Source organism: Cervus elaphus, chromosome 15 (assembly GCF_910594005.1).
Source record: "Cervus elaphus chromosome 15, mCerEla1.1, whole genome shotgun sequence".
Lineage (NCBI taxonomy): Eukaryota > Metazoa > Chordata > Mammalia > Artiodactyla > Cervidae > Cervus > Cervus elaphus.
In genome coordinates, this window is record NC_057829.1 from 8,981,430 (window position 1) to 8,993,984 (window position 12,555).

General features: G+C 42.0%; 1 protein-coding gene across 10 annotated transcripts in view; it reads left to right on the forward strand.

The window, feature by feature from the left end:
* SIPA1L2 (signal induced proliferation associated 1 like 2) overlaps positions 1-12,555 on the forward strand; it is a 231,930-nt gene that overhangs the window by 166,572 nt on the left and 52,803 nt on the right. For all 10 annotated transcript variants that reach the window (XM_043925427.1, XM_043925426.1, XM_043925431.1 and 7 more), the window contains one exon: positions 3,683-3,957. In XM_043925427.1, coding sequence (XP_043781362.1) covers positions 3,683-3,957 — 275 coding nt within the window. The remainder of the gene's footprint in view (positions 1-3,682; positions 3,958-12,555) is intronic.

Here is a 12,555-nt window from a genome sequence, read left to right on the forward strand (position 1 = left end):
AAGGAAGGACAAGAGAATTGACTAGATGTTATGTGTGTTTGTAGAGATTTGCATGACAGTACCTTGCAGGAGGAGGTTAACAGACATAGAATCACCGTTGACCACATTGATGGTCAGAATAAGCCGTATTTGCCCCTTCAACTCTGTGAGTTTTTATGCAATATTTCTGTTTAGTCTGCCAAATTAAATATGTTATTAATCTTGCAGCCAGTTTCTTGCAGAGGTTTTATAGAATTACCTAGTAAATTAGAAAGATTTAAAAGAAAAAGTCATAAAAGAGACTGTTATTTGGCGTACAAAGCAAAACCCTTCAGTGATGCCTATGGTATTTAGCAGTTGTATTTATAATTCTTAGTATAACAAGGGGAGATACAGATTTTAGTTTGAGTATATACAATAGAATTATAAGAATAAATCAAATAAAAGAACAAAATATGATTTGACAAAAGAATTTTTCATGTGTAAATCTTCCCCCAAGGGGATGTGTATATGATTCATTAGAAAAGATTTAGTCGTTATGGATCATGAGAAAAAGGAGAAATTATACCCATTTCCTGCCACCAAATATAAATCTTTTGTTATTCCAGACCACATAGAAGAGACAATGCAATCAAGGCAGTGTCTGCTGGCTTTGGAGAAATAATATCATTATTTGCAGGCATTCTTTACAGTGTTCAGCAGTATTGAGAGTGTATGTGCACAAACCACGATATGATTTGGGGATGATTAAGTGTGTGATCAGTGTATGTATCTGGAGAATTGAATTATCTGGTGAGTCTCAGGACATGTGCTTTTGGTAATCCTGGAAATACTTCTTATTTCAGAGACCCACTGAGTCATTATAATCTGTGCTCTGGAAAATACAACACAAACACATGTCCCTTCACCAACCAGCACAATGCACGTCCCAGAGGGTCTGATACATTCACTATTCCAAGGAACCTATTCTGCCATCTTTCTAGAAAAGTGACTGTATGACTAAGCTGCCTGAGAGCTGGAATATATTTGAGGAAATATTGAGTTAACCAAAAAGTTCCTTTGGGTTTTCCATTAGATACTGCAGAAAAACCTGAATGAATGTTTTGGCCAATCCAATATGCTGTATCTAGGATGACTTGTAGCGGGAGATGGTAGAAATAAACCAAGCCAAAGACTGTTGGGGGCTTAGAACATAAGGCTGGCGCCAGGCAGGAGAAGTAGAAATGGAAAGGAAGAAGAGGAAGCTCTCCTAGTAGAGAGATTTGGAAGGGGCACTGTTGGACAGATGGTGAACTCTGCATTTTCTAGTGGTGAAAACAGGAGTGCCTGTTATGCAGGTAGAGACACAGGTGGGAAATGAGCACTCCTGCCTCAAGGGACAAGCAGGCCCGGCCACTCTCCGAAGAGCCCAGGCCTGGTTGAATGCTCTGCTGTTACCATCTTGAAACTCAGAAATTTTTGTCTAAGGAGCTGTACATTTTAATTTTGCACCAGATTTCATAAATTATGTAGCCAGTCCCAGGTTCATAGGTAGGAGGCCATCATGTGATTATTGATCATGTAATTATGTGAGGAACTCCAAGTCAGTGAGAGCATGATCCTTCAGCCTTTATAAATGTTAAGGAGCACGGAACAGAAGGGAGAAAGAAACTGCAAAAAGTAGGAGACATGGCAGGTGGGTGGAAGAAATAAGAGGAAGAGACAGAACATGTAGGACTCAGGAAAAGCTTGACCTTTCACTCTTCAATCTGATATGTGGATGTTAAATTTCAACTAGTAATCATGTTCCTATTGGAAAGAAGGCCGGGCGCATGTCCTATGTGGTCTTTTGGTCAATGAGGTTATTTGAAACAAAGCTGAAAAAAGAAGTGAAAGAAAAATGTATTCAGGTTGTATATATTACAAAAGTACTTGTTCAACAATTTTGAGTTAGTTCAGTTCATAACTTTGGAAACTTCAATCTTTCAAAACTTCACCACTAAGCCCAGCAATCCCTTTCCCCCTTTTCCTATGCCCCAGACTGTCACTGCACTTGAGAGACTGATCGACAGTGTGAGCACTGGGGTAGTAACCGTGGCAACGCCGGCCACACGGGTGATAACCTGCACCAGTCTGGGTCCCACAGCTGTATATACAGTCAGAGGTCTTATTAAATAGGAATCTGTGTATTCAGAGCATATCTCATGGAGAATGTATTTTTAAAACTGAAACTTCACACATGAGCTCTGTGCTTTGGAGGATACAGGTATGATACCTCCCGGTTTTAAATTACCCACAAGCAAGTGATGCCTTGGTCATCCAAGAGCTTCTTTGGTGGCTCAGTGGTGAGGAATCCGCCTGCCAATGCAAGGGATACAAGTTTGATCCCTAGGTTGGGAAGATCTCCTGGAGAAGGAAATGGCAACCCACTGAAGTATTCTTGCCTGGGAAGTCTTACGGACAAAGGAGCCTGGAGGGCTATAGCCTGTGGGGTCGCAAATAGTCCAACACAGCAACTAAACAACAATGACAACATGTCATCAAATTATATCTTCAGTGACCCCATGTTTCTCTTTCCATTCATGTGGGCTATTCTCAGTAAGAACTTTTGAGGGTGGCGTTAACTAATTATTGGTGCTTTAGATTACTTAGTGAGACACTTCCTGCAGGAGTGCCTTTCTGCATGCCGCCCTTGTCCAGAGACAGTAAGGAAGCTGGCTGGCTGGCCTACTTTTGATCTGAATGGTCCTCGTCACCCAGGCCAGCACGGGCAGGCAGTCCCAGGAGAGGGGCCCCAGGGTTTAGAATAGGATGTCCACAGGTTGCCGCAGAGAACACTTCCGGTTTCCTAACCGTTGGACTTCCTGCTGCTGCCCATCCTCGGGGGCAGGTCACCAAGTGTTAGCTTGGAAAGGCATGGGGCCATTTTTTTCATTGTTTGTATGTGCCACACTTTGCGTATCCATTCTTCCATCCATAGGCACTTGAGTTACTTCCACATTTTGATTATTGTAAATAACACTGCTAAGAACATGTGTGTATCCATGCCTCTTTGAGACCCTACTTTGAGTTCTTTTGGGTATATACCCAGAAGTAGAATTGCTGAGTCACATGGTAATTCTATTTTATATTTTTGAGGAACTGCCATACTGTTTTTCATAGCCGATGCACCACTGGGCTATTTTACAAGTAGAATTACATTGTCTAATAGGGAATTTCCTGGCATCTAGTCATTAGGACTTGGTGCTATGACTGCTGGGGTCCTGGGTTTGACCCCTGGTTGAGAAAATAGGATCCTGCAAGCTGCACAGTTGGGCCAAAAAAAAAGTAATTGTCTAGTAGGCTTTATTGCTTTGATGGGTGACAGGCTTCACGTTTTTTCAGTTGCTTCAGTCTGTTTGAAACAATGCAATTTAGATGCTTAAGCACCAAGTCAGGTGATGTAGCAAGGAGAAGGGAAGGTTATTAGAGCCCATCTTAAGCTCTCAGGCTCTGGGTCAGTGGCTTCTAGGAAAAAGCAGGACACCTGTATCTGATTTGGCTTTGAAGAATGAAACCATCATTTTACTTGTGTTATTTTCTCTGCTGCTGATGCCAGGGATAATTACAATAACATTTGGGTTGAACCGTGTCCCCGTCTTGTTTTCTTGTCACTGGGATAGCTGGAGGGCAGGGCCTTGGTGCCCCCCGTAACCCTGCCTCTCATCATCCCCTTCCCCCTTAGATCGTGACCAGAGGCTGCGAGACCGTGGAAATGACCCTGAGGAGGAACGGGCTGGGCCAGCTGGGCTTCCACGTGAACTTCGAGGGAATCGTGGCAGACGTGGAACCTTTCGGTTTTGCGTGGAAGGCCGGCCTTCGCCAGGGTAGCCGCCTTGTGGAGATCTGCAAGGTGGCCGTGGCCACACTGACCCATGAGCAGATGATCGACCTTCTCCGGACCTCAGTGACTGTGAAGGTGGTCATCATCCAGCCCCATGATGACGGCTCGCCTCGGAGGTAAGTTTCTCATGCATGAGCACTCCTCCTTGGCCTGGATGGCAGGTGCTGTCCTGTAAGACCCTCAGAATATGAGGTCATGTGCATCTTCCATCTAAGTTGTTTGGACATCCACCATTAGCACAACTTAAAAGAGCTATAAAAAAATCATTAGTATATAAAAATGATAAACTCTCATTTTCTAAGCTCTCCTTTGGTACATTGAAGCCATTGGATTCAGAATATTTATTTGCATGTGTGATGGAATATTGGGAAATCAGATACACTGTTTGGTGACCACTCCATTCTGGCTGAACTGGTTCAGGGCTTTCTCATAAGTGATCATGGGAAACATAGAAGTGACTGGACTTGGAAAGCTCAGAGATGGATGGGTCTGAGGAACAGGGACAAGAGTGGAGTTAGAAAAGGATACTGTGGCATTGGAAATAGAAAGTTCTCAGGCTCAACATCACAGGAGTATTAGGCCCAGAGGAGAAAGAACAAGCCGCCCACCTGCTCTGGCCTGCCTTGTAAGGTAGGTAGTATGTATAGTGGTATCTGGAGCATCCTTTCTCTGCCTGCATCTCAAATGGAGGTCCTACTGGCCCCCCAAGAGCTCTGGCTTAGGAGGGATAAGCGTGCTTGAAATCCGGGCTTTAGCTATGTGATTTGGGGTTTGTCACTTGCTATTTCTTATTGGTCACTCAGTTGTGTCTGACTCTTTGCAACCCCATGGATTGCAGCACGCATGCCAGGCTTCCCTATCCTTCACTGTCTCTTGGAGTTTACTCAAACTCATGTCCATCAAGTCAGTGATGCCCTCCAAACATCTCATCCTCTGTTACGCCCTTCTCCTCCTGCCCTCAGTCTTTCCCAGCATCAGGGTCTTGCTCTCTCTAAGCCTCACTTAGTATCTGTAAGGTGGGATTATTACATTGCCTACCTCATACTGTTGATGAAGGTTAAATAAGGTGATAATATGTAAAGCAATCTTCACCTCTGGCATAGTCAAAACCCCACACGTTTAGTGAAAAACAAACACACAAAAGACTGAATCTTTAGGATAGTTATTTGAATTTTTTCGTGCTGTAAGAGAAATTCATACTCAAAATAGCAGAATGACAGTGCCCTCTTCCTGATCTTGTTTCTGTGTAACTGAGGTCCCTCTTTGTGCTCTGTCCATCTCCTTTCTCCCAACCCCCAAATCAGCACCATTGAAGAGCAGTTTCTCTGATGACATGTTCTATATCTGTACCATCTAAACAGTAGCCACTAGCTGCAGGGTAGCACACACTTGAAATGTGGCTAATGCAGCTGAGAAAATGGAGTTTTTATTTTAATAAATGGACCAAGACTGCATTAGCCACATCTGGCTTGTGGCTGCCATATTGATTGGGTGGTATGTGTGCCTATGTGCTCCGTCACGTCTGACTCTTTGTGACCCCTCGGACTGTAGCCCACCTCTGTTCATGGGGTTTTCCAGGCAGGAATACAGAAGTGGGTTGCCATTTCCTACTCCAGGGTGTCTTCCCAACCCAGGAATCGAACTCAAGTCCCCTTCATTCAGAGGCTGATTCTTTGCCACTGAGCTACCTGGGGATACACCAGCTCTAAACCATGATCTTTTTTTAGAAAATAAGCCAGTGGTAAACTGCCTTCCTCTCTGGTTAAGGTACAGAATTTTACAAAATTGTGTTTCTGTTCGTTACCTTACCTTTTGCTCCCTGCTTAGCTTTCTATGGTCTGATTTCCTATATCTGCCCAGTAAGATTATAGAGTAAAGGTTAATGAGCTGAAATTCTCAAGAGTAGCAGCCACATGTCACAGGAAATAACCAAGTTATTTCTTGCAGCCTTGCCAGATTCTGTCCCATTGTGAATCACTCCTAGGGGTGTGAGTACAAGGAAATCAGAGACAAAAATTATTTTCCTAAAAACAAGACTTGGATATAACAGAAAGCAAATCCTTTAATCTTTGAAGCTGAAATATTTGTAAGTGAAAGTCTTTTAATAAATAGATTTTATTTATTATAAATAAATTTTAAGCCACTTATTAGAAATTTTTCCACGTGGTAAGATTTTTTTTCTTCACTGACTGGAGTTATAGATTTATAAATTTTGTGGTGAGAATTAAATTTTGTGCTGTCTTCAAGGTTGATTACTTCTATTGAATTTGACAAAACTGTTACCATGTTCTCCCCAAATTAAAAAAAAGCAAAACATTTTTCTCCTATTTTTAGTTTTGGTCTGCTGTTAGTAAGACGTTTTTTAAAGCTTCCAAGAGATATGGTTAATAAAAATGTTAGAGTTATCATTATATTTGGTATTTAAAACATATGATTTAGAAAAGTAGAATTTCTTAAGTAATGCTGAATTGTTTTTCAGCTAAAGCAAATAAAAACTACCACTTAAAAGTTCTGCCTGCTATTTTTCTATCCAAGGGTTTGTTACCTGCTTTGGTCTGCACATAATTAATTCTTTGTTTGTTTTAAATGTAAATTCTCTTACTGAAACTGTTCAAGATATTTAGAGATTTTGCCTTTGTCTTCTCAGAATCTCCTTAATGTCATTCCCTGAAGATACAGATTTTTCTCCTGATTAATCTGAAATACCTATCTTCTATATTTTTTGCCTTAGCCAGGATGAGAATAATCTGTTTTCCTGATGGTGACTCTCCAGAAATGGTCCACTATCATCCACATTTCCACAAGTCAGGAAGCTTTGAAGCCCGGCATGTATCATTTATGGTGCTTTCAGTTCAGGCTTCCAATTTCCTGTGAATCTGAATCTGTAAATTTGCAGATTTACATTGTTGTTATTTTTGGATTCACGTTCTGTGCCAGCAACTCTCTGGACACCCTGATAAAAGAACTCATCATTATCCGGCAGCCTTACGTCACTGAAGTCATCCTTGAAGTGACAGCCCTTTGCTTTAGACTCTCATGCTGAGTATGAGGGCTTCCCGGGGCAGTAGTGGTAAAGAATCCACCTGTAATGCAGGAAACACATAAGATGCAGTTCGATCCCTGGGTTGGGAAGGTCCCCTGGGAAAGGACATGGCAGCACACTCCAGTGTTCTGGCCTAGAGAATTCCATAGACAGAGGAACCTGGCAAGCTACTGTCCATGGGCTCACAGAGTCAGACATGACTAAAGTGACTGAGCATGCACACATGCATGCCGAGTATGAAATGTCTTACCTTTCATCCCCACTCTAAGCAGGTTTGGGCTTCCCTGTTGGCTCAGAGGGTAAAGAATCTGCATGCAATGTGGGAGACCTGGGTTGGATCCCTGAGTTGGAAAGATCCCCTGGAGGAGGGCATGGCAGCCCAGTCCAGGATACTTGCCTGGAGAATCCCCAGGACAGGAGTCTGGCGGGTTACAGTCCGTGGGGCTGCAAAGAGTCAGACGCAACTGAGCAACTCAGCGCAGCACAGCTAAGCAACATCAGCCTCTGCATCATCAGATTTTATCAATGACACTGCAGAGGAGGGTATAAAAGAGGAAATGAGCAATGCTCCACTCATTTTGAAAATTAAAGTGCAAACCTTTTTAAAACTTAATTTTTATTTTATATTGAATTATAGTTGATGTATTAAATACAATGTTTTGCTAAGTTTCAGGTGTACAGCTAAGTGACTCAGTTATCCATATACATATATCCAGATTCTTTTCCCGTTTAGGTCATTGCAGACCTCTACAGAGTAGAGTTCCTTATGCTGTACAGTAGATCCTTGTTGATAAAGTACAAACCTTTTAAATGAAGTATCACTTAGTACCTTTATTCCTACAGCAAAATATATAAAGATGGCCCTTTAGGTAAAAGTACTCTTTTGATTTGTGGCGTGGGAAAAGACCCCATCTTTCACAAATTGGCTCTTACTTGTCAGCGAGGTGGCCAAAAGAAAATATTTATTTAAATGGACGTGTGTGTAATTTTTCCTTTTAAGTTGTCTTCAGTGTAAGAGCCATAAGGACTACTAAAGTGGCCAAGTTCATGAACTGCAAGATATTTCAGCCTTTATAAACATCATGAATAATAGAGTGAAAAATGCTTCAGTTAATTTTTGCCATTTGTCAGCTTTTTTTTTTTTTTGTCCTGCACAATATCAGGGAGAAGAAATTCTCCCCAGAGCCCATCTGCTTCTGTCAGGAGTGGGAGAGGCCTGTCATTTAATAGACTGGCTCCTAGTTGTCTGCAGGTCAGAAGGTATTTGCTTATGACTCAGAAGCTGCTGGATTAAATGAAGTCTTTAGTTAGGAAAGTATTTATGTGGAATCAAAAGGCATCCCACGTTTTGAAGTCCTTTTCTCAAGCCTCGAGGTGATGATAACTCAGCTGTCCCCAGGCTTGAAAGGAAGGCAGAGCCCAATTTTATTCTCCTTGTGGAGTTCCAGGAGCATGGAGCAGGAAGGTTCCTCTAGGAATGCTTATTAGCTGATCTCCTGCTGCGACTGGATCTGGGAGAGGCCTCATAGAGATTGGGAATGAGTGGCCAGGAGCAGTTAGGGACTACTGCTCTTCAAATGGAAATGAGGTTTGCGAGGGAGTGAGGGCTTTGCCCAAGCAGGCAGTCTCTGTGGCAGAGATGAAGAAGAGTTTCCAAGACGCTTAATTAAGCATTTCTTGGTTTTGCAAGGCAGGGCATGGCCTCAGTCCCTAGCCTTCAAAGGTGACTGACATTCTATGAGTGTCATTTTAAGGAAAGTGCATCAACTTAAAAGGCTGATATAAAGGAAATAACAGCTCATCAGAATTATGCATGAGTTGTGATACAATGTGAGTGATTTAGTAAATATGTCCAATAAAAATGGAAATGAAATTCCATGCTGTGGTGCATCTGTTTTGTGTGATTTTTCATACTTCGTTGATATACTGGCCAAGACGTATTTTTTTATATAATGCAAAACAGTGGAAATTATCTCATGTTGTCATGAAGCTAAATTCTTGTTCTCTGATCATTCTGTAACATTGAAGCCATAGCCTCCAGGACCTTGACCATTCAACTCCCAGAAGTACACGGAGTGGGGCATAGAAATAGAAATGCAAAAGGAAACTCAATTTTGTCAGGTTAGCAATTGATAGATGGGTATAGATAGATGAATAATATGATAGAAACATAGATTATAGGTAGATAGGGAGACAGAAAGAGATGATAGATAAATAGATAGGTGATGAGTTGAAATCTGGATTAGAGTGAGGTTTTAGATTAAGGTTCCATATATTTGTTTGGATAAGTAAAACCACTTCTACCTGGTATTGTCTCATGAACTCTAAAGTAGTGAATTTTAATGTGAACTGTTAAAAAAAAAAGTATGAAACTTGAGCTTCTCACAGTCACTATATTGTGTCCTCCGCCCAGTCCTCTAATACAACGTTTAGATGACCTTCTCCCTCCTAGAAGTGAGAACACTGGATTACAGAATGAATGTAAGGGAGGTCATTTACTATTCACTCATCCCTTCACTGGGACCTAGCTTGTCCAGGGCTATTAAACATGGAAAGAATGGACACGATCTTTGCATTCTTCATCTCCTTTTCATTTGTGGCCTTCTGAAGTATAGTACTTCCGGGACCGCCCTGGTGGCCCATTGGTTAAGACCCCACACTCCCATGGGTTTGAGCCCTGGTTGAGAGACTAAGATCATGAATGCCACAGTGTGGCCAAAAATAAATAAAATAACTTCCCATTTGTATTTTGTCCTGATCCTTGGCCAGTGACGCTGGGCCATGGTGATGGACAGCCAGTGAATACAGTCTCTCATGGAAATTTATTTATCAGAAACCAGGTATTATATAGCTATTAAGTCTTCTGTTGAACTTTGTAATAGAATGCTTTTCCTCAGCAAGCTTTCTCAAAAAGAGAAAAGAAACAAAAGGAAGTGGCTGGCTTCATGAAGAACTTTTTGGCCCTGTTTTTGTTGTTTTTTTTAATATTTTTAAAAATGTATTTATTTTTAATTGGAAGGTAATTACTTTATAATATTGTGTTGGTTTCTGCCTTACATTAGCATGAATGAGGTTCAGAAGTCACCTCCCTTTTCATCCTCCCTCCCACCTCCCACCTCATCCCATCCTTCTAGTTTGTCACAGAGCACCAGATTTGAGCTCCCTGCATCATGCAGCAAATCCCCACTGGCCCTGTTTGATGCTGAGTGCTGTGTTTGGTCTGGGGTGCAGTGGGTGAGGACACACTCCACCCCATGTCTGCTGAGAAGGAAACAAAAAGCTGATGACTTACTCAGTACGAGCAGCCTCACTTTCTGTGTCATAGACACACACCTTGTCAATTCAAAGACCTTATTCAAAGGGCTTGGTCAAGTGGGTTTCTGGTTTAGATATCTCTTTTACTGTAGTCTCAGGGTCTCTCTATTTCTGTCTATAAATTAAAGAAGTTGGTAGAAAAGTGAATTAGTATTTCATCGAGTGCCTACCTATTTCAGATGTGACGCTGCCCTTACCTTTACAGTCAGTTACACTGTGTGGTTATCTCCCTATTGGAAGCGTTTGATTTTTTTATGCAACAGAAGGAGTTTGTGATTCGAGTGAATGAGCACCAATTATCCCTGTCACCTTGTTGGATAATTTGGAAAGAGTCTTTTAGCTATTAGCAGGCTATTAGCATAACAGACATTAAAATGATGAAAATATCGGTGATTACTTCAATCCCTAAGGCTCTAAGGTCTCTTTGACAAAGTGCATAATATAAAAAGAAGCACATATTTTGTTTGAGGGGATCTATCTGCCTTTGTTGCCAAAGAGAATCCTTTAGCTCCTAGTGGAAACTGACATGACGTGGGCTCATTAAATGTCCTTTGATAGTTTCTGAAGGAGATGGCTGAGTGCGTTGGAAAGATTGCTGAGCTAGGAGTCAGCTTCCGTGTTCCAGGGTGAAAGCTGTCTCACCTTTCCAAGCCTCTGAGCCTTCTGCAAATTGTAGATGTCCTTTGTGCTACCGCAGACATTTCTGTGAAATTGAAATGGTGTAGTGTAGGTGGAAACCTGCAAAGTGCCGTACAAGGGAAGTGTGGATTAGAAGTAAAGGACTGCATTGCATTATGTTGGAAGACTTCATGAGATTTGTGGGTTGAGGTCAAGGTTCACTGAGATGCTCCCAACAAAGTGAAACCAACAGGCAATTTCAGACTAAATGCAAGTTGTAATTACGTGATTTAGCTGTGCTGTGGGTCCATGGTTTACCCAGTCCACACCTTGTTAATTTGTTCAACTCTTGTTTTTTTTTTTCCTGGTAAGAATGCATCTCATTCCTTTAACCTTTCTCAGTTCTCTTTCTCAGTTCTTTGGGAGTTTGTTGTTGTTGTTGCGCCTCAAGAGTGTTTATCCCTATTTATTATCCCTAGGATTTCTCCTACTTCTTCATTTTTGAAAGTCATACATCCAACTTTGATATGAGTAAAGAACAAAGTATCAAAATAATGATTCATTGTTCTATAGATGAATGTACACAGGGAATTTTACAGCTCTAAAATTTTCTGTGCTTCTGATTACTACATAAAGTTAAACTTCCCCGTTCTATAGTTCTGTAAATATATATTATCTAGAAAGAACTTTCAGCAAAGTATATGAGCCTTTTGCTGTTTTATATTGTCTTTCTTTATGGAAGCAAAAAGTCATATTGTCAGTTTGAAGCTAATTTCTTTCCTTGACGCTTTCGCTTTGGGAAGCTTGCATACTTCCATAATTTAATCTTGACACATCCTCCCCTGTTACTGTTCCACTGGCAAGAGGTAAAACATGGGTCCAAAGAGTTTCTCCCCTTTCTGAGCTGCATGTTGGCAGATCTGGCTTTTGAGCCCAGGGCACTGACTTCTCTCTTCGAGGGAAAACAGTTTGACTGCTGTAGAGCATTTCTACTGATAATGAATAAAGAAAACTGTGCAGCTTGGCTGGGCTCCGACAGTGAGAGTCCTGATGGTCAGGCGGTCCAAGCTGAAGCTCCTTTAGAGCTGAGTTCACAGCCTGGCCAGCAGTGATTCTGGTTTCAAGCACCCATTTCTTAGTGGTAAAGGGAGGGTTCTCTTCCAGAAAACCGGAGGTATCACTTGGAAGGGATGATGATGCCATCGTGGCGGCCGTCCCGGTTGTCTCTGAAGTCCTGGGTCCATGCTATGGTGCTGGACCGTGATCGTGACTGCCTGTCAGCTGTGAGCCAGAGGGCACACAGCCTCCGCGCTGCCTGAGCCTAGAAGCTGGGGAGTGGGAGCAGCTACAGACCAGAAACTTACAGGTGGGAACCCCTGGTGTAGGCAGCTTCTGGAAGCAGGGAGAACATGAAGAGTGTGGATGTAAGGAAGTTCCTCAGTGTCCCTGGTAGAGGAGTAAGCTGTCGCACAGAGTCCACGATGCCAAGTGTAGAGGAACAAGAGGGGCTGTTTGTCAGAATAAAGCAATCAACCCTCAGATCCTCTGAGGGCTCCAGCTAAGGGAGCACTCGTTATTCTGATAGTTTTACAGCATCACATTTTTTAACCAGCACGTTACTTTCAATGCTCTTGGTCTACAGAATGTTTTCCCTTCTAGGGCAGCTGACTGGGAGAGATTATGAGACTCAGAAAAGTTATTCTCTAGACAGTCAATGTTAGAAATTAAATTTGTTTTG